The 25426-nt window shown below is 43.2% G+C and overlaps 1 protein-coding gene across 7 annotated transcripts in view; it reads left to right on the top strand.

Moving 5' to 3' along the window:
- kcnab2a (potassium voltage-gated channel subfamily A regulatory beta subunit 2a) overlaps positions 1–25151 on the top strand; it is a 90530-nt gene extending 65379 nt beyond the window's left edge. For all 7 annotated transcript variants that reach the window (XM_018725695.2, XM_018725694.2, XM_018725697.2 and 4 more), the window contains 13 exons: positions 5837–5880; positions 7297–7334; positions 7542–7621; positions 11445–11489; positions 12398–12442; positions 12760–12803; positions 13081–13167; positions 16898–16983; positions 17160–17280; positions 17375–17469; positions 19158–19278; positions 24028–24116; positions 24238–25151. In XM_018725695.2, coding sequence (XP_018581211.1) covers positions 5837–5880; positions 7297–7334; positions 7542–7621; positions 11445–11489; positions 12398–12442; positions 12760–12803; positions 13081–13167; positions 16898–16983; positions 17160–17280; positions 17375–17469; positions 19158–19278; positions 24028–24116; positions 24238–24327 — 985 coding nt within the window. In that variant the 3' untranslated portion in view covers positions 24328–25151. The remainder of the gene's footprint in view (positions 1–5836; positions 5881–7296; positions 7335–7541; positions 7622–11444; positions 11490–12397; positions 12443–12759; positions 12804–13080; positions 13168–16897; positions 16984–17159; positions 17281–17374; positions 17470–19157; positions 19279–24027; positions 24117–24237) is intronic.
- Positions 25152–25426: the final 275 nt, after the last annotated feature.

Genomic DNA, 25426 nt, shown 5'->3' with positions numbered 1-25426 from the left:
CAAGATGATACAGACGTCTAAGTAACACTTATTACTGTGGTTTTATTGGCCAGTCACACATTTTAAACACATTAGGTTATGTATTTCCTTATTTAAGCTCCCAGGCAAATGCTGACATAATGTAATAGATGTTTTTTTGTAACAAGCTGAAATGCCCAGCTTGTGAATGTTCCTATATGACACACACTCTGAGAGTACCACTGTCTGAGTGTGTGTAGGTTTTAGTTTGCCACAGTGATTAATATATTTTCAACACCCTGAAACTGGATCAGATGCAGGGCGAAGGCGTGCTGGTGACAACAGATCAGACGGAGAGATGTCGTGCGCTTGTCGACAGTAAGGAAAACATCCACTTTTGTTGTTGGAGACTTTCATCCAAACCTTTTATTGGCTTCTTGTGACAAATGTCGGAGAAGCTGATGACAAAGTTGTGCAGCCATTCTCTATTAAAGATCAAGTTTTTGCTGTGATAGATTAAGCTGAGTGGAAGGAATATTTTGTAAGGCATGCAGTTGTGCAGCTTTGTTGCAATACCTTGCAGTTATTTACAGATGGGTTACTCTTGGCTTGACTTTACTTCGATTACACGCACACATATTTACATTAGTGGTCTGAAATGTTCTCCTTTTTTTTTTGCATAGCAAAAATCAGAACTTCAGCAAGAAATTTGGACCGTCTGTCATTGTCTGAGTGTGTCCGCATGAGCTCTTGAAAGCCTGTGTAAGGGTGTCAGAGGTGACTGTGTCCCAAGTGAGTATCTGTGTGTGGCCAAAGTTTAGTGTGGATTATGGATTGCTGTTGAAACCCCAGAAGATACAAATAATTGCTTCTCTGGTGGATTTTGACATGTATGTATAATGCATCACCCAGCGACAGCTGAGTAACATGAAACTCAGGCACAATTGTGTAAAGGTCCTGTTACCTGTGAAGTATTCACCTGAGTTGGTGCTAATAAGCTGTTATCCCTGGAGCAGTGCCAACCCAAAGTTGAACCACGAGTGATGTAGATACCCTGTAGTCTAGGAGTGGAACTGTTCTCATACCTGGACTTCACTGTTCATGCGTGTGTGCTTACCGCTGTGTTACTGTTGCATGTGTCTGTGTGTGTGTGAGAACGGGAAAGAGAGTTGTAGGTGTGAAATTTAATTGAGCCCAGAGTGCGGATTTAAGCATCTCTTAGGTAGCACATGCTACATTTAGAGGGTGTGGGTGGTGTGCACATTAGCTGAATGGATGTTGCATAAACACAAATCCCCTGGAATAAAAGAATCCAGGAGCAATCATACCAGCCAGAGCGAGCGATAGAGTACATCTGTGTGACTGAGATACACAACGTATTGTTAGGAAAGAAGACACTTTTTTTTTTCTTTCCCCATTTATCTGTTCTCACAAGGAACTTCTATAAATCTGGGAGACCCCAAACTGTGTTTGTTTTTATGTCCAGCTATTAGCAGTGAATATTCATGACAAGCCAGCCTTTGAGCATCATTACCTTCACGGGGACTGTACTCCGTGTGTTGGTGGTGATTCAAATGCAAACAAAATGAGAAATTGTGTCACTGCTAATGAGCATCTGTTAGTGCTCACCTTGACCGAAATTGCAGGCAGAGATAAAACATCTTAAGATTGATAAAGGAGCTTTGTCGTCATCTTACCCAGATTGTTGGTGGCCCCCAGAGAGAGATGTGTGCCCGTGTGACAGCATGCTGATATAGTACACAGTCCTTCACATCAAGGTCATGAGGTCTTCCCTGGATCCATCATATGGAGTATTTGGTTCAGGAAGCCTTTTGTTACTGTACCTGGTCAAGGTGGATTGATGCAAGTAACCAGTAAGTTCATAAATTGTACCAGAATTTTTATCCTTTAGGTTTGACTCTGTGTGTGTGTCTGGCCATCATTTACATTTTCATTTATTTATGTAGCAGATGCTTTTTCTCCAAAGCGACTTCCAACGAACTCTGTGTAGTGTTATCAGCACACACACCTCATTCACCATATCACAGTTGTTTGTAATCTAAGGTCCTGACAAATGTGAATATAACTTTGTTTGGGGTGCACAATGGAGTGGAAATGTTTCCAAGAAGCTTTCAGTTTGGCCAAAGATTTGTACTCGTTGCTGAAGTTACTGATAAGAAATAGTGATTATCGGTTCCTCCTAATCCCCCAGTAAAAGAACCCAAGCCTCACAAAGCCCTGGGAGACAAGCCACTGTAGACATAAAATTATCCAATAATGGAAAGCCCTAACAATACATTAATATCAAAGACAAGGGTTACCCTTTTCTTTCAGAAAAGCCTCAGGCCTTCTTGGAATGCAGTCACACAAGTCCTGAACTGTGTCTAGTGGGATATTGCACCATTCCTTCAAGAGAAAATCCTTCAGTTCCTCGCGGGTTGAAAGAGGCAGGAATTGTTTGTATGCTGCGCTCCAGAACTTCCCGTAAAGACTCTATGATGCTTAGATGTAGTGACTGAGGAGGCTGTGGAAAGTGTTTAATTTCATCCTGGAAATGGAAACATCATGAGGGAGCAGTATTTGCACCATAGGGTGCACCTTTTCCTGTAAAATGGCCTCAACGATCATTGGACCTAAAGGTTCCCGCAGGATGGCTGTTTGTACCATTATGGATCCCTCACCATGTGTAACAGGTGACAACAGACATTGGGGGTTGAAGGAGTCCTTTGAATTTCTCCAAATGTAAACCTGTGAGACTGTAGGACACAGGGAGAATGATGACTTATCAGATTACATTACTTTTTTCTATTGATCATAAATCCACGTTTTGAGCTCATTACCCCATGTTTTACATCTTTGTGCCTTGGCCTTGGATACATACAGTTTCTGAATGACAGCTTTGTAAAGCTCATGACTAACTGTTTTTTTTTTGTTCAGGCTGGGTCCAAGAGGTGCTGATTCAATTGTGTGGTAATTTTTGAGGCTGTAGTTTTGGGGCATTTAGCAACTATGTTGTGACTTGTCTGTCGGTCTCCATGGCAGTGAAATTCGACTAGCGACTGCTGTTCTCGTTTCCAGTGTAGTTTGTCCATGTTTGGAAGATAATGTCATGAGATTGTCCCATTGATATATTAAATAATTCTGCAGTTTTTGTGGGCAATGGACTTACAACTATTTCGACTATTTTAGCCTCTTTATTGTTTCATGGTGCTTTGAATACTCACATGTCACATATTTAATGTGACATACAATGCTAACTGGCAGTAAACCTAATATGACTCACCTTTGCAGGTTTGCTTGTAATTGTAATTTAGTAAAACTCCATGCGCATTTTCATTGTTTGGTCTATTGCCTGTACGCTCAGTATTTTGGGCTTTAAATTTGCAATATACTCCGTACTGCTGGCTAAATGATAGAAACATTCTTAGTATCCTTTACTAAACTGTAGATTTACTGTCAGCATCATTGGATAAACTTTAGTCACACGCTCATTATTAACAGTTAAGCCATTGTATACACACAGTATCATTGTTTAAATCCTGGTAATACTGTCAGCGTGATTGTTTAAACCCTAGCCGTGCTCTCAGCATCACTGGATAAGCTGTAGTCATGTTCCTTCAATGTTAGGACCTGCTGACAGACCTCCAACGGCTAGTATATTTTGGATGTTTCTCTCATGGAGTTTGTATACTGTGGAGGTGGTTCAAATGTACGCCTCGCTTATTAATTGGCAGTTGTTACTTTCAGAAAAAATTGGCACAGCAAGCGTATAACTTTTCCTGTGGCTTAAGACGAGAAATCCAAGCCAAGGCAATTAAGGAGTTATTGATAGAAGATCAGTAACATGCAAAGACCTTGGAGCGTGGTGTTGGCTGTGCCATTAATGCTCCACTGCGCCACTTTCCTGAGATTGTGGAGAAGGCAGTTATTTGTCTCCCTCTGCCATACAGATGACTCGCTGGCTCTTGTTAACCGTTCATCTCTCTGGCTCCTAAAAAAAGAATGGGATTAAAGCTGTGACTCACTGGAAGTCTGTGTTCACCCATGTGAGCAGTTGTGATATATTTAGGGTTTAGTTCAATACAGTTCCCAGGATGTCCACCCCAGGATTTAGACAAATTAAGGTATGTTAAAAACAATTTTTCCCCCGTTATTTTTTTTTTTTTAAGTTGGCTTCTCCCCAAGGGTTTCCTTTTATTCTTGATAGTGCAGGTTAAATACCATGACATACTGAGATGAGAGCCATGGGTTTGTCCACACCTCATGATCCAGTTCTTAAATTGGCCTGCTTTGTAATCATTTGCACTCGTGCACACACACGCATAAACGCAAAGACAAACACGCTATCATATTCATCATTGGTGTCAACATCCAAGCGTAAATCCATGCACGTTTGAGCAGTACTAGTATATTACAGAGTATACAGAAGCAGTGCCCTGCATCCCTGCAAATTGCTGCAGAAGAGGTACGAAGACATGTGAATTGATTTCCTGTTGAAATATGTTGCCACATTGAGGGGGGGGAACGTTGCCAGAAAGTGTACTGAAACGTTTGCTTAATATTGTTACAAATAATGTGTGTGTCAAACAGAAGGGATCATTCTCCAGTTCTTTTTTCTGGATCAATATTTTACATTCATTTTAACTAGGCGCTGTGAGCGCTCTGAAAGCAAAGAATGTTGACGGGCTCATCCAGAGAGATGCAGGGTGTCTGAATGAGGGGATCATTGTCAAAGCCCAGCAGTGGAACACTGCTTTTCCTCTGGCTTTGCATTACTGTATTCTTTGGGATTTTATACTGCTGTAAGTTGAAAATATTTGCTGCTTGTCTCTCTGAGATACTTGTTATACAGCTTGATAGAAGGGGTGCTATACAAAAGTAAATGGAAATTTAATAGAAAGTATTTAGTGTCAAGATCTGGCCTTGGTCCCATCTGCCTGATTCAGAATTGTGGAAGGAACACACAGTATGTTTTGTATCCAGGGCAAAAGTTTCCACATTAGTTTTGTTCCTGTGAAGTAACCCGGTACTCTTTTGTTGTGCTCTTATGTAACATGCTTTCAGCGTGACATAGCATTTGACCCTTTTGATTAAATCAGTCCTGCAACAAAACCGCATCTGACAAACAGCCTTGAAGCGGTAAAAATTCTATTATGAAATCTAATGGGGTTCAGATGAAATGCTTCACACATTTGTATTTGCCATAGACATTTCATGGTTAATCTTTAATTTCCAACTGAAGGCCTATTCAGTGAGATATTGAAAAATATAAGTTGTCACCTTGTAGTTTTGGGAGTGCTTGGATACAGCATCTTCAGTACAATGGATCTCCTCCTTTGCATAGCATTAAGGGTTAGAACATTTGTATGTAGAACATCTGTTGTTCCATTGTGTCTAAGTATACTGATTGGTCCCCACAGGTAACAAAGTGCTAAAATTTGACTTTATAAATAGAGGGACTGAAGGGTGGATTTATTGCACACTGGTCTGTGCACATTTCTTTCCCCAGTATTGTCCAGTCTTAGCTGATACATGGTTGCCCCTCAAAATCCTTCTCCACATGGGTATTACAGAGTCCCTGGCTGGTGGCTTATGCTAGCCTTTTCTGGTCATGGATGGGTGCTATATTTGTGGTGTCCAGGACTGTAATTTACTATATGTTAAGAGAACTAAAACATGAAACAATTTTTTTAGCTCATTTGGTCATAGCTGGTAACATTGGTGCAACACTCAACCTAGCCTCAATCATCCCCAGAAGTCCTATCATAAGAATCTGTGTTTTTTTTTTTTAAATACCTTTCTGAGACTAATTAAACTCATTCTGTCAGTCCCCCCAATGATGCACATGATAACATAATCACTTTCTTGCTTTTGACAGAAACCTTGGAAAATCAGGCCTGAGGGTGTCCTGTCTTGGACTTGGTGAGTATCAAGATTCTGGAAGACTGGGTGTGAATCTTTGTTAGCTTCGAGTCATTTCATGAGCTACAGACACCCCTCAACTTATGCAAATAGACTGTTCTTCAACCCCTTACGTAAGTAAAAATTACGTATGTCAGATTTCGCCCTCCCCCTCCGTTACACAGCCAAGGCTTCTCATTTCCTTTGCATTTGTTGCAAACATGGGTATAAAAATATTGCACCATATAATTCTCTAGTTAATGTCAGACATATTAAATGCTGTAATAAGACAAGGCCTAGTCAATTAAATAAATTTTTACATTTCTGTAAAGCATAAATTTAATTTAAAAAATAGACTACTGCATGCATATATTTATTTAGCGGACACTTCCAATGAACACTATGTAGTGTTACCAGCCCACACACCTTATTCGCCACGGTGACTTACACTGCTAGATACACTACTTACACTGGGTCACTCATCCATACATCAGTGGAACACACACTCTCTCTCTGTGTCACTCACACACTATGGGGGAACCTGAACAGCATGTCTTTGGACTGTGGCAGGAAACCAGAGCACCCAGACTAGGGGAGAACATGCAAACTCCACACAGACTGAGTGGGGATCGACCCATGTCCTCTCGTACCACCCAGGCACTGTGAAACAGCAGCTCTAATTGTTGTGCCACCGTGCCGCCCGTACACGTACCATATTGTACCGTATGCTGGCACACAAGATGGTGCTGTTGTTGCGTAATTTATCATTTTTCCATCTGAGTTATTGCACCTTGATGTTTCTTTGTTATTGTTGTTTTCATGCTAGCTGTTCCTTTCACGTGCTCCTTTATATGTGCAGCATCTTTCACTATCATATTCACAGCAGATACGGCTAAACCTCGTTCCCGTGCTATAGACAGTTAATTATTGTCCACCTTCATACTTCCTTATTACATTTAATTTCATCTCCAAATCGATTGCTGTACGCTTGTGAGATGATTCTCGTTTTTCTTCAAGTGCATGTTTACCACCAGGCATTGTAAATAATGAAAAGGGTAGAAAATATGTGAACAAAGCACTACACTAAGCAGAGAAGAGGTGTTCATGGCTCAAAACACACGAGAACTGGGAAATGCAGCTTCCTGCCTAGTCTGGTTATGCCGACTTATACGTAACATATTTTAGGTGTTCTGTAAATAATGTGTATGCTGGGCATTTTTTACATAAATCCGGATTTACATAAGTCGAATTTGCGCAAGTAGAGGGGTGTCTATACATCAGAATTACGTGCACCTAAGAAGAGCAGTCAGTTTAAGACCAATGTGAAATTTATCAGTATAAAATCATAATGTTGAAGAATGAAGCCTCCTAATACAGTAACCATGTGAACACCTGAAGTCCCGTCCTCTATTTTCTAACACTCTCTTGTCCATACAGGAACATGGGTGACGTTTGGAGGGCAGATCACAGACGAGGTATGATTAGCTGGGTCTCCTGTGTTTTTGCACCTCATCCAACTATTATATTTTACTTCCACTTGGCTGGCTTACAGATACGTATTGGTGTTGGTGAGGAAAAATAATGAAACCTGCAGAAATAAAAGGTCAAGACTTGTTTCTGCATAGAACGCTTTTGGATTGTATCAAGTTCTACTGAAATCCATCCTTCTCCTTTTTTCCAAGATGGCAGAGCAGCTGATGACCCTCGCCTATGAGAATGGGATCAATCTGTTTGACACGGCTGAGGTCTACGCTGCGGGCAAGTGAGTACAGACTGGCTAAGAAGGCATTTAAAAAAAACTGTTGCTGCTACAATTTTGTCTGCTAATAGGAATGTAAGAGTTAACAGTGCCAGAGCAGCGTGTTTGATCCAAATATGAATTGTCTCTCTACTGTCCTTCCCACACCATAAACTTCAAGCCTAGAAGCACTGGATATGAGATGGCTGCTTCGTCCTTGAATCTTTGTAACTTACATAATGACCGAGCACGACAAACATGGACTAAAATTCTCTTGTTACTGTGAATAATATCAGAAAGCGGGCTTCATGTTGGAATGAAAAATAATTTTCTGTGACTTGAAATGCTTTAGTTGCAGGCCTAAGGCCAACATGAAATTCTACAGCCAAGTAAAGCAGTACGAATTCAACTTTATGTAAAGCTTAAAATTTTTAAGATAAATCTCTTAGCATTCTGACATTTGTGCAAAGATTTATCTACTGTTGTAGAATAAGAGGCTGTTGTAATCATGAGGGAACAATATAATCTGATGGGTTATTCCTTTCTAACAATAACTCAGCTTTACAGTCTTCTTGATTTCTAGAATTCCAGTTTATCATACTATCCGGTCACCGTGGAGTACTTGGAAATGCTTTTTATAGTGTAGTGATTGAGCAGGTGGAGATGGCCATTGTACCCTTGAGAAAGGTGCATAATTTAATGGTTATGTAAAAATACCAAAAGTCACATGGTAAGGTAAGTATTACTGTAGTGTACAGGGTGCCTGGGTCTCCCTTGGTAACTAATTCATTCATATTTGCCATCACAAGGGATGAATCGGAATGGTTCATTTGGAAAGGAGGTATAGGGGAGTCATTCTAAGTGGAGTCTAGGAGGTGTGTGTACAAGCTCATCTGAGGAAGAGGTGTGTCTAATCATTTCCTGATTAATCCTCTACCGCTCACATAATAATATTGGGCTCGGTCCCTAAGCTAATATTAAAATTGCTTTTCTCACCACACTCAGCCCTCACCTTTAGATCAGTACAGACTGATAATGACTCCCAAATGTCTGGTTTGGTCATTAGATAAGCAACTCAATTTGTGGACAAAACAAATGGCAGTGACATGTCACCCAGCAGGCTGCTGGACTGGTGTCTGCAGCCAGAGAGCATGAAGGCAATGTGGCATTACAGTTCTGCGTTAATCACACCCTGTCGAGAGGGAGGCTGCTGATCACCATTTTCCCCCACAAGGAATTCCTCCAGTTCAGTTTGATTTCCTAGATGTGCAGCTATTATGTGACCCTCTTGGGAGGAATACAAGGCAATGGATAGCTTTGTACCGATCTCGTCCATCTCAAACACGGCCCGTGGATCGTCATCGGCTTCCTGCGCATTCCTTATTGGATCCTTGGAAGATAGGGCATCGTTGGTATATCCAGCAAAATATCTAGCTGAACAAAGCAAGGAATTTATGGTGTTTGTTCTAGGATTTGCTCCACACCTACACACTTTCACTTGTCAACCGTGATGAAGGTTGACTTAGAACACAACACAGAGCTTAGACCTTCCACATTATCGATTACTGTCTATTCTCTGCTGCACTACTTAGCTCTACAACAGCATCTGTGTAGTCTTACGAACCTGAACAGGAATCCAGCTACTTTACTTCGTTGCTGTGAAGTTATTACTCATGGGCAATAGTCAAGGCCGCCGTTGAGCTCTGGACTACATTGTGATGCCATTGCTAAGTCCTCACAATACAGACTATATGATTCTGCCCACCATTGCTCTTTTGCAGTGTCTATCCTTCTGTTCGCTTGGCTCATGTTCGTTTTGAGACAATTCCTCGTGATAGATTAGTTACTGCAGTGTTTGTCAAGTGTGTGTGCCTGCCAAATGTACTTGAACAATAACACCAAGTGGAGAGTCAGTTCTGCAGCAGTCCATACTCATAATCCCTGAGTAACTGCTCACCCTGCTCATCCTGTTCCTACGCTCACCTATACATACGTGTTTTACAGAAGAGGACAGCTGCAGATGGGTTGTGTGGTTGGTTATGTTTAACATGGTAGTTTCCTACTACACACACTTTCTTTACATGCCCTATGCCCTTTGGACTATGGTTCTACCTTTTTACCACAAGCAGTGGTCAATCACCTAGATTTGGTACACAGCCTCGGGAATTGAGGGTCTGATGCTTACCGGTACAGAAATTCAACCTGCCATTTTTTTGCTTTGTTGACCAGTGCGTTTCCAAGAGTCACTTTGCTGACGAGGCTTGTGGGAGAACAGCAGAAATGTTTCACTTGAACACTGTGCCTCTGGTTGGGAAACATTGTGAAATTGCTTGCCTCGCGCTTTTATTTCCTTGCAACGTCTGGGCCCTGAAATACAAACGCAGCTGCACTTCATGGGAAAGGTGCTATCGTCAATTGCAGAGACAGGCAAATATTTAAAGAACGAGAGCGTAAACATGAAAAAGAGCTTGCGATCATCAGAATAGACCTTGACCATAGCATTTTGTGTCTCTGCTGACGGCCGGTCAGAACCGGGTTTTTGCTGCGCGCAGTGAAAAAGTCAGTCATTGGGGGTGCAGCGCTGCAGGGTTCCTTCCCCTTTCCCGTCCTTGTTGGGGTCCTCATGGAAGGCAACACCTGCTAATGCAAACCTTCCTCAACAGATGTGGAGCAGCCCCAGCTGAGTGAGAAGATGCTGAGCATGGAGTCTTGTTGTCATAATGTTACCTACTGGCCACGAAACAGAAAGCGGTCCGGTAGCGCTGTGCTGGATTTCTGAGCCAAACTGGGCGGCAGGTTAGACTAGTTTGCAGCAAAGTGACATTCCTGCTCCTGGCTGTGTTGCCATGGGTGAGGATGGGGTCTGTGCCTCGGCCCATACTAACAGCACATTCTGCAGACTTCGGATAGCACGGCACTTAGTCATCTCCTTGTCATCAATAGACTGGGGTTTGAATCCCCATTCCCACAGTAGTACCCCAAACAAGGTACTTACCCTGAACTGAATTACCCAGTTGAATAAATGGGTAAATAATTGTAGCTTAGTATACAAACTAAACACTGTAAGTCACTTTGGTGGAAAGTGTCAGCTAAATGAATAATAATAATAATAATAATAATAATAATATTACATTGTGGCTACGTCGCTCAGGCTCGCTGTCTTGCCTCTCACTTCTGTGTAAAATATGAAACGCAGAAACGTGTGAAACATAAAACAAACAAATTTCATTGCGGAATCTCAAGAAGAGCATTTAGGAAAGATAAATAAGCCCTGAAGTTGGCCTTCTTCCAACAGGGCATGTGAAACATCATCATTGTGAGATTGCACAGGTCCCTACAGGGCAATTCCTCCCTCTGCCATATTGGCAGTCTTCGTGCAAAGCTCTGTCATGGATTTCCATGTTCTTCTTAACTAAGGAGGATGAAGGAATCTTCTCATGAGAAGGATGCTGTCCCTGAGGACAGGAGTAATACATGTGGCTCTAGCTTTACCTGCACCCTGTTTCCACAAACCCCTCAGTCCTCTGTTGCCTTGTCATCTCCTCTGGTCTCCCTGGAACAACATTCATCTTTATACCAAAATGTTCTAACAAGAAATGTCCTCATTGAGTCGTGGTGGACCGTTGTGTCTAGTTGGCCTCCTTGTCCTGGATATTTGTGAATGGAAACTGTGCAGCTGATGGATCTCAGTTAGACATCTTTCCGCAGTAAAGGGGAACTGAGGAGGAATCTCTACAAGCACAACAATGATCTACAGCACACAACCTAAGCTTTTTTTAAAACCATTACTTTATTGCTTGAGGAAGGACATGTCAGTTTCCTGATCATTTCTTCCATTCTCTTCCAGGGCAGAGGTGGTGCTGGGGAACATCATAAAGAAGAAAGGATGGAGGTATGCCTGTTGAAAGTTGTGAAAAATTTAATTTTCTCAAGGTACCCCATTCTTTTGACTGTGATCTTCTCTCCTGTGGGATCAAGGCTTTCAATGTACTTATCTCTAGGACCTCTGGAGTTCCAGCTTGTTTTTAAACTCTGATGTTCAGGGTCCAAAGGGGCAGGGTAAAGCACCGCACCTCAAAATAATGTAGAAATTGGGCAGGGAGTAGAGCACTGGGTGAATGCCCACCTCCTTCCCAAAGGGCAGTATCTTGCTGTTGAGGGGCACCAGCAGGTATTTGTTCTGCCAGTCACTGTGCATCAGTGTCAGAGCCCTGTGCCCATAGGACCACATTTGTTTCTGCTTGAATTTGAACAAACTGCTCACATTGGACTCTTGTGGGCTTTTGTCAGACTCGTGTGCGTCTTTGACTTTTTCTCAGCTGGAAAACTAAAGATTTTTCTATCTTAATATGGATAGTTCTCAGACCTAAAGTTATAGTGGCGTGTCCCAGGAGTTCAAGCATAAAATTACGTAGTTGTCCACAAGGGACATCCCGTAGCCTGACGCCATTATGGAAAAAGGAACAGTCATCAACATCTAAGTTTTCAGGATAAATGTAACAGAGTCATAGCTTTACCTGCGAGTTATAGCGTGGAAGCTGAGTGGGTTATGTTAACGTCACCCATCTACTCATTCTTATTTCTCAATAAACGTAGCGTGCAGTTATTCGCCTTTTCAGACTGAAAGGTTATAATTACCATAAATCTGCCGGACAGAGGAAGACGGTGGGGAGGGCATTGTTTTGAAGAGTTTAGAGCCCTCAGTGACATTTTAGCTGTGTTTGTAATGCATTTTGTATTATCTCTTTGAATATTCATCTGGTTTTAGTCTTTCATAATATTTTTCTCCTTTGGTTATAGGCGCTCCAGTCTGGTCATCACTACAAAGATCTTCTGGGGTGGAAAGTATGTATGCACCCTCATGTATGCACATGCATACACAGAAGGGCTGTTTTTATTCTCTGAAGTTGGAGGGGAGTTGGGTGCATTATGGGAGGATTAGCTGACACTTGATCCGGCGGTCAGAGCACCGCGAACTGATCTTAGAGTCTCCTCCTCTGTCATGTCCTCTATCTATAAGGAGCAGCTGGCCAAGCATTACCCCTTATTGCCCAGCATTGTACCCCTTGGGAGGCGGGATGTGTTGTGCTTGACTGTACAAGATGTAATCACTGGTCTAGTCATAGCATGATTGATAGGATGTTCTTTATTTTTATTTTCAGGGCAGAAACAGAGAGAGGGCTGTCCAGAAAGCATATAATAGAAGGTAAGCTGGTTTAAATGTCAAGTGAACCACAAGGCACTAAGGGCAGGATGTTTAAGGAACGCCCCACGCGATGCGTATGTTGGCCATGCATGTAGACCACGGAATTAGCCTTTGGCTTTTTTGCAACCCTATTTTACATCATCCTGTAGGCAAGGTGCCAAAAATGTGTTAGTATAAAGGTCCTGCAGTGACAGAGTGCTTACCTTTTTACCTCTGTTCATGAGTGGTAATTGTAAGCTTTCAAACATTGCTCTACTATGTGCACTGGATTCTGCAGGTCTGAAGGCATCTCTAGAGAGACTACAGTTAGAGTATGTGGATGTAGTGTTTGCTAACAGACCGGACCCCAATACGCCAATGGAAGGTAAGCTCTGCCATGTCTACCTCCCCCTTTCTCAATATGTGTACATCCCAGGCCTGGCTTTCCCGCTCTTGGCGCATTCCCCCCACGTCACCTAGACTGGCTGTGTTGCGTGTGGCTGGCGCAGAGTGAGCCGTATGGCCTTGGACAGATGCTCCAGTGTACGGGATTATGGTTGGACTACCCTGGAATAGGCACACATAGCTCTTCCCTCCTCTTCTGCCTTTTCCCCCTGGGAACCCAGCTTTTGGGAGCCTCCTTAGGGAGTATGAGAAAGAGAGAGAGCCAGATTACTCACACGCAGTTGAAGGGTCATAGCTGGAGGCAGCTGAGGTTTTTTCCTATTCATGATTGGCAGCGGACACGTCACTGCCTCCCTCAGACGAGCAGTGCAGGTGGGACCTTGGGACATGCATCGTGTGCGACCACCCCTCTCTCCTCCCTCAGCCAGGGGGCTTCTTTGGGTTAAAAACTTTAATGGTAGCAGAATTTGAGATGCTGTAAAAGCTCTGAACTGCCTGGTGAAAGCAGGAGGAACAACGTACAGCACACTGAGCTCAGTGCACTCGGTGTGTTTGTTCGCCTTGTGATACTTTGTGATGCTGCCAATGCATGGTTGCGGAAGCAGGTCTTTGGACGTGGCTGTAGTTTGAGTACTCTAATTCTTTTTCTGTCTAATTTGGTCCCTACTGCTTGTTCAGGTTCTTGGTCTTATAGATCCTTACTTCTTCTGGAGGCAGGAGATGCTTAGTGCTCTGTCAGTTTCGCTTAGAGGTGGAGAATGATCAGCTGTACTGATTGAAGGACCCACTTGCTGGAAGACACTACTTGACGTAGTCTATCAGATGTGACTGATGTAAACTCATCCTCAGTACCATATATGGCTTGCAGCATGTCATGTATTTTATTTGTTTATTCAAACAAAGTTTTTTTTGTCAGTCTCTCTGGATTGATAGCACTCACCTAATTGTACGTTTCACTCAAACCTACGTGAACTTCGGGAATTCCTTGTGGAAAAATGGCTCTTGAATGCTGGACTCATGCCAAGCAGTTCTAGGTCCTTGTCGACTGCATGCCACAGTAGATCCATGGCTCCCTAGTAGAACGTGCTGCCGTAGCCCCCTAGGTGTCATCTGTATGTTGGGATCTTCTGCATGCTTGGCTCGTGAAATGGGTGCGCAGATAGGCTTTGGGAGAGTTTGTCATCTCAGTATGGTCTCCCAGTAAGGGGGAGTTGCTCTGCTCTGGCACGGCTGCTGTTCCTTAACATCCCATCCCGCTTCCAGCTGTGAACTTTTGTCCTTTTCACATCTTTTTTCCCCCCCATCGCCAGGAGTCCCATTTAACATCTCAAAGACAAGAGCATTCATCATAGAAGGTACATGGTACCGTCAGTGGCATTCCTCACCACCTGTGTCCTCAGGACCACAGTTTTATTTCATGGACTAAGATGGTCAGTCGTTGATTGAAATTGACCAAAAAATAGCAAGTAAAATTGGCAAAATTCTCTTCTAAGGGCATCTCGGTGTTTTTCAAGCACAGGTGATACGTTCACCTATACGCTGTAATACACTTTCTCCTCATTTTATGAACAATGAAGTTACCGGTTTTCAAAGACACAAATATTGGTGTGTAAACAGATTGATTACTTTTAATGTAGCTTGACGATAATATCAGTGCTAAAATGAAAAGTCCAATATTTATTATAGCTGTAACCAAGCCATTATAGAACCTATCTCAGTACAGAGACTCTTCTGTATTATTAAGCTTTTATTGATTGTGACTTAATGGTAAAAGTGACTGAATAAAGCAAATTAAGAGCAGCGTTCTGATCATGATTTCATTCATAAAATGAGGAGCCACTGTAGCTGTTTTCTTTGTGCATAAGTCATCCAAACAGTTTTCTGAATAAATGCTATTTTGTCTGAATTGTTTTTCTAATATTTGAAGTAATTTGAGCAAGTGTTAAAAGCGTGGCACGTTAAATCCAGGTCGTTAATTTGTCTCATTCATCTTGCTGTTTAAGCCTTCTTTGGCCTCCTGTCCCTGTTTTTAAACATTTTCAGTAATGCAATATTTTGGGTACTTCTCGTATTTCTCACTCCGATATAAATGAATCAGAAATTCTGATATGAATGTGTTTTTCTGAAAAGCGGTCCTTCAATGGGGAAAGAAGCTACTAGAAAGCACTGCCTACAGAGGCTTCCGTCACTCAGACCTGTTGTCATCCTCATCTCCAGGAGTGGCTCATATACAGACATAGAGAACTGAATTACAGTGAACCACCACTGGCCTTTTCTCAGTCATACTCCAGTCTAACATCTGACAGTCATCAACTTCTGCCCTCTGTAATTGATGATGAGTGTTTGTTTTAATTAAATGAAAACAGTGTCTTGTTGCTCCCAATGATACTTATAATTTTCTTTAAAAATTATTTATAAAAAGTAGCACTTTTAGTGACCCCTTTGAAAGTGTGCTTTGCTGTTGTGAGCTGGAGAAACACTTCCATTCGTGACCTCTTGGTTTGCTTGTACTCCACCAAATCTTTGTTGTCATTTTCCATTCCATTGTTTTTTATTTTTCTTTCTCAAGCTGACGCACAGTATTCCCTCCATGCCTTGTAATCAATCGCTCGAGGCCGTGTGTTTGTCTGTGTGTCGCGCACATGCAAGCCTTGCCAGCTGCAAGGAGCTTTTACTGGACTTGCAGAAAATCTGCAGTTGCCTGCCGTCCGCATGTAGGTAGAGGATGATTTTTTTTTTTTCTCCAAACTCAAAATGAACAATCCTAAGGATGAATTATGGGATTTTGTTGCTAAACATAAAACACACAAGTGCATTGTCCCAAATGGTTGCTTTGCTGTGTAGTTCTATGGTCTGACAGGAAGGAAAAAGCCAAAGTTCCAGAATAAATCTGATTCGGCTTATGGATGTGGACGTGCATATTTGCACGTTTTGTTTGCTGCGCTTTGAAAGCGACTATTTTTATAAATGCCTAGCTGTTTGTATTGCTCTTGCTAATTTCCATTTCAAAGTGCTCTTGGTGTGCTGATGTGTCCTTCCCAATGTGACTAAAACCACACAGACACAGTCCACACCTTCTGTACTGGTGCTGTTTACTCACCCCAGGTTGCCCTCGGTCTGGTAGCATCAGGTGTGTCAGACACACATCTTGCTTTTCACATTAATTGGTTGATGGGTTCAGAGCAGCGGAATGATTAGAATGGGGCGATATACCAAAAGAGCGATGGATCGAGTGAGCTTGGTTATACCACGTTACAGTGTAATATTTTCACAATATCTGAAACCAAAGCTTTTGGAACAATTTTTGCATTTTGACTAATGGCATTTGACAGCTTTAGCTGTGAATTCCTTATCTTTTATGCAGCATTTGGACCTGACAAATGGAGATAACTAGTGAAAACCCACGTGTGTGTGCGTGTGCGCGTGCATGTGTGTTTTCGGGGCTATGGAAACTGTAGCTGCGACTGTGTACTTGGTCCTCAAACCCTGACTTACAAAATATTGGCTTTTGTTCCCGGTACAGTTGGACAAGCTTTATCTTTCAATATCCTACTTTGCCATCATCACAGGGGTTTCATTTATTACTCTGTCTCTTACCTGCTGTCTTTCTCTGTCTTAATCTTGATGCCTCTCCTTTTTCATTTTGCATCTCCGCATTAGTCGTTTGTCTGGATCCCCATCCATTCTGTGATCTGTACTTTGATTGCCAGAAACGGTGCGCGCAATGACCCACGTGATCAATCAAGGAATGGCCATGTATTGGGGAACGTCTCGGTGGAGTCCTATGGAGATCATGGTGAGCCGTGTGCCCCTGCTTAAAAGCTCATTTTTAATTTGAGAAAACACCTGAAAATGAACACCTGAGAAAATGCAATGAATACTGGAATAAATGACGTTAATGACATTAATACCGTTATGATGGTACTGGTGCATTTGGTGTTCTCAGCCTGCTGTTCTTGGAATGCCCTGCAGGAGGCATATTCTGTAGCAAGACAGTTCAACCAGATCCCCCCGATCTGCGAGCAGGCAGAGTACCACATGTTCCAGAGAGAGAAGGTGGAGGTGCAATTGCCAGAGCTGTTCCACAAGATCGGTGAGTAGTGCATCGGCCCCTTCAGGCGGGGCAGGCTTGGTGCTACTGATGAGGAACTGCTAGAAACTGTGCACCATGTCATTTTTCTTCCCAGGTGTTGGTGCAATGACATGGTCCCCGCTGGCATGTGGGATCATCTCAGGGAAATATGACAGTGGGGTGCCTCCCTATTCACGGGCGTCCCTTAAGGTACCACTGGCCTCCTGTGAAACTTCGATCCCGTTGTCGTCTTTTTGGTCTCCATCCTGTTATGTGTTGTCGCTTGGTGCTGCTTGTCCTAACAGTTCTTTCATTTCTCATCTAGATTTGATGTCTCTCTGTCTTTATGAGACCTCCCCCAATAAAACCCCCAGGAACGTATAGACTCTCACATGCGCGCGTACACACACAAACGCACATAGACACAGAGGGTAACAATTTCTGCTCCTATTTCTATCACTTGGATTGCTGCTGTGCTGTGCTGTGATGTGCTGTGTTGTTCTGTGTGTCTGGTGTCTGAGTTCAATAAATTTCCATTTACTTCAATTATCCGGGATTGGAGACTCAAGGACATGTTTCTACTTCTAGGGTTTTTTTTTTCTGTTTATGACATGAGTAGTGACTAGTGCTGTTTAAATCATAAACATAAAAGACCTCTCCCCACATCTAGGGGCTCTCATACATGGTTTTCCTTTGGCTTGATACACACAGATGTTGTTCATTCAGTGAGGTCACTGCTAAAGATAAAATGATAAAACAGTGATTCAATTGTAATGTATAAATAAAGAACCAGTGTAAGAGTATAAATAGCATTTGTTAGAATGCTGTTAACGTTACAGTATAGAGTTGGTCCCCTATTTACGAACTTAATTGTTCGTTACTCAAAGATTGTTGAACATGGAACGAGCCGGAGGCACATTATCGATTCTATATGCAGCTACTCATGTAATGTCTGCCCACAACAACAGTGCTCCTGGACAAAGTGACTATACTTCAAGAATCAAGTGTTTACATCTATGCATGCGTGAAATGCACTTTTTTTTAAAAAAAAAAAATTTAACTCTGAGTTGCATATAGCTTTGGACAGAATTGTCAGTTAAATGAATAAATGTAATGTAAATGGCAGCTCCATGGACCGGGGAGCCTGCAGAATTGCACGCATCTGTCTGAGCACAATTAAGGAACCTGGCCAGAGCTAGAGCAGAGTGATGAAAAACATAAATCAGCACTTACTGTTCACAATCACTATCTGTCAGCGCATCTGGTGTGAAGCTTTAGCGCGCAATTTCTCTTTATGGGGGGAAAAAATATATATTAAATGCTTCTCAAAAGTTTGTAACAATGCAAAGTTTGTAAGTCAGAGACCCACTGTATTTGTAACCATAAAAACATTCTTGTATATGTATTAAGAATTTATAACAGTATTCGACTTGATTTTGCATTTTGATTTGTTTAAAGTAAAACTAAAACTAGCCAGGAGCACATTTGAATTTTTATTGCCCTTAATTGTTCACTGTTGCTCTCTTCAAGCTAAATATAGTAAATTGTTGTACTGCAATGCAGTCCTCTGGTTATACAGTACTTAGCTTGTGGTATTGCACAACGCTTTACAGACGCTTATGGTATAGTCCGCCCACAGATTAATTGCAGCGTGTGTGTGTGCTGTTCCAGTGAAAATCGAATCGTACCGAGGTGTGACTACGATGCTTGGTGAAGGTGAGGAGGAGCAGGCTGTCACGTGTTTGAAAACGGAGCCCACTTGGTTTGGTGCTCCAGTGAGAGCGGGGTGGGTCGCTGCAGCGCCCAGGAGGCTACCCCCCTTGAGCCCCTCCCGCCTCCCACTGCCTAGCACCGGCACGAGGGCCTTGTTTTTGAGCACGTGTGCTATGTGTCGACAGGGCTACCAGTGGTTGAAGGACAAGATCCTGAGTGAGGAGGGCCGGCGCCAGCAGGCGAAGCTGAAAGAGCTGCAGGCAATCGCAGAGCGGCTGGGCTGCACTCTGCCGCAGCTCGCCATCGGTATGCGCCACACTGCTGCTCTCTCTCTTTCTGTCTGTCTGTTCGTCCGTCCGTCCATCTGTCTCTTGGACGTTCGTGGGGCTGCACGCCCTGTGGTGAGTTACGTGGTCGTGGTTGCCTTGTTCTGCCGTTAGCCGTCCGTCTTGTGTGTCTGTCTTGGATGTTCACGCTTGCTCTTCGTGGGGTTGATCAGATTGTCTGTTGTCACTGTGGAGTGAAATGGGAAAACGTCTGCTTTCACTGCAGTGGTTTTTTTTTTTTTTTTTTTTTAAAAAGTTGCAAATTCTAATTCATGAATTTAGGGCTTCTGAAATGTGGAGGAGGACAGATTCTGTTCCCCCAGAGAGATATAAAGGTCCATTAGCAAGGTGCACACTCATTTGTTGAAAAAGGATCCAAGTGGAGAGAAATCTGGGAATTTGAAGCTTCCTCTTAATTTTTACTGTGTGTGTAGTACACTATAAAATGATGATTCACACCTCTATTAGCAGAGCTGAGAGAAGGGAACCAGTGCTGGTAAATGCCAGTGTTCATCCTCTGGGGACCAGAAGATGCACAAAATGAGAGAAGAAATGCATCCAAACAAAATACTTACCGCAGTTATTGACCTTGTTTCAGTGCGGCAGTTTTCAGGTGACACGATGAGTCGCATAACCATCCACATCTGCAATTTTGGGGCTGCTCTACGTTTTGCAAGGCTGCTACTGTCAGGACCACTGTGCTGACCTTGACAGTGTAGCTCATACTAAGTACAGGGGTTTTGTACGGTAATGTGCTTCTCCACTGAACACGTTACTGTTTACAAAGAACTGGTGGTACATCGGTGACAGGGCCCTACCAAATGTACGTCTAATTCCCGTCAAGTTCTCACCTTGGTTTTTGTAATATTCATAATTTCATGGCACCTCAGGGAGATAAAACAATTTCACAGCACTCTCTGTGTATTGATAAAGATAGACGAAAAATGTCTTTTTTGTCAGAAATTTATGATTATGCCCTTGTGCATCCAGAATTTCGTCCCGAGGCTTTGCATTATTCCATGTTTCTCAGCAGAACTCACCTGTACCTATTACAACAGTTGTGTGCCCCCCACGGATGCTTTTAATATAGCTTTTAATTAGTTATCGTACAAAGGGTAAACCATTTCACTGAATGAGAGCGTGAATCAGATGATGTAAATTTAAAGCACAATTTGAGGATATCCTGTAGTCCGTAATTAGCTGTGAAACACCTTTAACAGATAAGTAAAATAATTTTTTTACGTGTCCTGTACAATAAAAAAAAAAGAACGAATGTTCACCAGCCTTTCACTCAGACACCTGCTGACTTTTGATTAAAGACAAGTGACAAAAATTTGACATGTACTACTTTTCCTTGCAGTAATAGTTTAATGCATTCCTGTTCCCGGCTAAAACTTGTAAAAGTGTGCACTGGTACTCCGGTTTCCAGGTGTAATGTGTTCCTGAGAATTGCTCGTAATTATTCATCTTTTCATCTTTATCTATTGGTAGTTTGATGAAATTTTCTATTTTTATATACTGTAAATCTAAGACAAGAAACCCTTTGGTGTTTATTTTTTTTTAATTCCTGAAGATGTATCCGTGTCTAGTGTGTCCGATTATAATTGAGTAAATAGAGTAATTGTCATTAACATGTACTTGAAATGTAGTTACAATTTGGTATTGAATACATACTCTAGATTAAAAATGGATTAAAAGGTAAATCTGTCACTTAGGGGTGAGTTAGATACGGTGTTCTGAATGCTCTGCACTGTGTCCGAAAGGATCATGTGGTGGCTCTGATGCGGCTTCACTGCTTTTTCTTTTCCACTATTTATATGCTTTGTGTGTGTATGTATACAGGCAGTTCCCGGATTACGAACGCGGTCCGTGTCCTCGGTTTGTCTTTAAATCGGGTTTTGACGCAAGTTGGAAAAGTTAGGTATGCTGGGTATCTGACGTCAGCTTGTCAAACGTTTGTCTTAGTATGTCGTATATTCTGTATCTTTCTGTGCATAAACAATATTAAAGAAACACTTTGGATACACTAAAACATCTTTAATATAACAATACAGTAATAATAATACAAGGTAATGAGGTGATGATAATATAAAAATAATAAATGTAAGTACAGTATTTATAATAGAGAGAGACAATAATTGTTACTGCTGTCATGATGAACAGAGGACACGAAGGAGACTGGACCCATGTGCAGTTTATTCAGATCAAAGGACTGGACGTTTTCTCGTGGTCGGGGACGGGCCAATGTCAGAGGCGAGGATCCGAAATCGTGGTCGAGGGACAAGGCGGGCGGGCGTTATCAAAAAGGCGTGGAACAGGACTGTGGAAGGATGAGGGACAGGACTTGGAAGAGCAAAGCCAGAGAGCTTTAAGAAAGCAGGACCATTGTGTGGAGCGAGACAACTGGGAGACAACTTTTATAGCCGAGGGCTCCGACCGAAGCTGCCGGTTGAGGTGCGGGGCGTGGTCGTGACAACTACGCTACTTATAATAGAGCGAGCAAGAGAGAGTGTGTGCGTGTGCACGCGCAAAGCATAAAGAAACTTTAATGTTCCCTTTTCTAATGTTTTTTGGCATTTCGCCTTTCGCTTTATTATTTCCACTTTAGTTTCACTCGTGATTGTTTCGCTCTTCTTGGATGCAGCACCATCACTTGCATCACATTTACACTTTGGTGCTATGGTCAGGAGGGTAAAAACCAAAAAAATTAAATCCAAATACAGTAACGCACAAGTCACTTTTAACGGCAATGTGGTCCGACTAAAACGAAGGATGTCTTTGTCCTACCTCGGGTTCACGCGTCCCGCCGACGAACCGCTGCAGACGTGCAATGTTTTGATGCGTGTCACAAAGTAGCGCTTGTTTATTATTGCAAAACATTGTATTTAACTCTATAGGGGGTGCGGTGGCGCAGTGGGTTGGACCACAGTCCTGCTCTCCGGTGGGTCTGGGGTTCGAGTCCCGCTTGGGGTGCCTTGCGACGGACTGGCGTCCCGTCCTGGGTGTGTCCCCTCCCCCTCCGGCCTTACGCCCTGTGTTACCGGGTTAGGCTCCGTGACCCCGTATGGGACAAGCAGTTCTGAAAATGTGAGTGTGTGTGTTTGTATTTAACTCAAATTTTGAATATAATGGGCTTAATTATGAAGTTTTTGTTTGCTTGTTACTTGAGGTCAGTAAGGGGGATTCATAACTATGGGTTGTACCAAAGTCAGATATTCGTAACCTGGGGACTGCCTGTGTGTGTGTGTGTGTGTGTGTGTGTGTGTGTGTGCGTGCGTGCAGTACTGTGCAAAAGTGTTAGGCACTTGGGGGGGGGAAAGGCTGTAAAGTGAGAATGCTTCCAAAAATAATGGTCTTAATTAATAAACTTCCTACGAAGCTTAGTAACCATCCATTGTCAACAACCGCTTGGCACGGAGGGTTTGGCTGGGTCCCGCTCTCTAGCGGGTCTGGGGTTGGAGTCCTGCTAGGGATGCCTTGTGAGGAATGGCGTGCAGTCCTGGGATGTATCCCTTCGCCCTTGCGCTCTGTGTTGCTGGGTTAGGCTCCAGTTTGTTGCGAACCCACTTGGGATAAGTGGTTTCGGACCGTGTGTGTGTGTGTGTGTGTGTGTGTGTATACTTTCTTTCTTTAACGACATACAAAACCCTTACTGTAATACTATAACTTTTGCAAAAGGAATGCTTGGAAATCTAAAATATGCTCTTTCCCATTGACACTGATGCAGAAGACATTAAATAACCCATCTAATACAAATATTTTTGTGAAACATCTAGGTGCCTAAGACTTTTGCACAGTGCTTTATCTGTATATACATATATACTGTGTGTGTATGTATATGTAGCATAACGTTAAGGTATTTCACTACAGAAGTAGCTTCAAACAAATACAGGTTAATTCCTCTAATTAGAACAGAGCTAATTGTAGTAAATGTGTGTGTGTCTTTCATAGAAGGTGATATTTTGATGGACTGTAGCACGCTTGTCAAGGCTATGAATTTGGTTCGGCCCCAGTCGCTTGTGCGCGTGCGCATAGAGATTGAGATTGTCTCTACAGCCTTGACAAGCCACCTTCAAACTGCAGCAACAACCTCAACGCAAACGTGACACGCTGACGCGTGTCTCTGCTCACAATTTCCGGTGGCTTTCCTGAACAGCTTTGCATGCAAACATGGATACCGCTTTGTGTGTGTGTTTCCTAACATACAGTGACACCTCCTTGCACACATGCCCCCAGTCCTCAGCCCAACCTTCGCTACTACAGATGGCCTCTGCGAAGCAGGCGGGCCACTTGGCACAGTGATAGTAGAAGGGTCCAAATGTCCGCAGAGCCTGTCCCTTCTGTATGGATTGATCCTTTGCGGGCAGCGTTTCCATGCCAACGGGGGCCATCCGCCGGAACTCCACCGTGTGCGATCCAGTTGACTTCCTTCCTTCCTTCCTTCCGAGATGCTTTTCGCACCTTCCGTCTCCAAGCGGGCGGTGTACCTGGAAGAAGAAGAGAGGGAAGGGGTTCCCACGATGCATCCGTTTATGGCCCCCCTCTCTTTCGTCGAAATTTTCTTCGTTCGTAGATAATGCTGTCATGCTGCTGTTGTGTGATGGTCACCATGGGATTGGGTACCTTTTTCTTCTTTGGGTGTTTTGTGTTGCTTCCTGGAGGGAGGGGGGTTGGGGGACAATGCTGGATCTAAGGTGACGTTCCTGTGCACTACCCCTCCCCCCCACAGCATGGTGCCTAAGGAACGAAGGAGTGAGCTCTGTACTTTTGGGCGCATCCAATACGGACCAGCTGATGGAGAACATTGGAGCAATACAGGTGAGACTACCTGGGTGTTGTATTAGTAAGATTCCCAACTCTGTTCCCGCCTGCTCTTTCGTAACGTCAGGACATAACCCGCAGTCACTGATTTTACTTAACGGTTGTCGATTTTGTACAGGTTCTGCCGAAGCTGTCATCGTCCATCGTGCACGAGGTGGACAGCATCCTGGGAAACAAGCCCTACAGTAAAAAGGACTATCGATCCTAACTAGCCGGGGCGCTCGCTCTGCGCAGCACCCTGCCTGTTCCCTCTCTTTGCTTGAGCTTTTACTGAATGACAGATCGGCACACGAGACCCGCGTAGCCTCGGCCCTTGGGGGGGAAGTCGTTTAGAGCCGCCGCCGCCGCCGGACGAGTCCCAACCACCGAGGGGCTCTGAGGAGGGTCCAAGCATGGGAGCTCATAGATACATCTTTCCAATTCAGCTGAAAATGTATTTTGAATCATAGAAGAGAAATACAAAAAAAAAAAAAAAGGCACACGCTTGCTTAGCAGTCAAAATATTCCTTTTTTATTTTTTCCTTTCTTAAAATAATATTGTATGCATAAAAAGGTACATAGGTCAATAGCGATACAGTACATAAAGAGTACATACAGTTTGTTGCACTTGTACTATAGGCACTCCTCCGTGTTTGTTTGGTTCCGAGAGAAATGCACTTTCCTCACAGTCGTGGTATTGTCACGAACGGTCATTCTGGTGTTTGTCCGAGCGTCAGGTAAGGCCTGCTCCTGGCTGGACAAGTGGTCAGGAACACGTTACGCCTGTCGAGGGTGCGTTTCATACGATCCCTTCGTCCAAATGAAATGACAATAAGGAGACCAAACCCGGGCGTCCCGAGTGACGGCCGCTTTCTCTCGGTCCCGGTACCTCACGTATCCGCCCTACCGCTGGTGCCGTTTCGGGAAGTCGCCAAGCCAGGTGGAGGCCTTAACCTCAGTCCGGTGTAACGTTACTTCATCTGACATACCTGAAGCAGGTTCTGCTGTACTTTTTGAGATGCTCTCCATTTCCTGTGCGTGCGTGTGCGTGTGTGTTTGTGTGTACTAATGGTGTGGTTCTTAGTGTGATTTAGGTGAATCATGAGCTACTCATGGTTCCAGTGCAGTGTAACGTGAAGAATCCTGGTCTGTGAATCTCCTCGTAGAAGGCCAGGTCTGTGATAACATGTTATTACGTCTACCGTGTTTTTCCTAACAAATGTCTGCAGTTAATTTTTGGTGTATAGATGTGAAATCTTTTATGGGTTTTGACAGTATTGTGCCCAGAATTGGGTCTTTATCAGATCAAATCTGCCGACTACTGAACA

Source organism: Scleropages formosus, chromosome 22 (assembly GCF_900964775.1).
Source record: "Scleropages formosus chromosome 22, fSclFor1.1, whole genome shotgun sequence".
Lineage (NCBI taxonomy): Eukaryota > Metazoa > Chordata > Actinopteri > Osteoglossiformes > Osteoglossidae > Scleropages > Scleropages formosus.
This window is presented reverse-complemented; position numbering and strand designations above follow the sequence as displayed.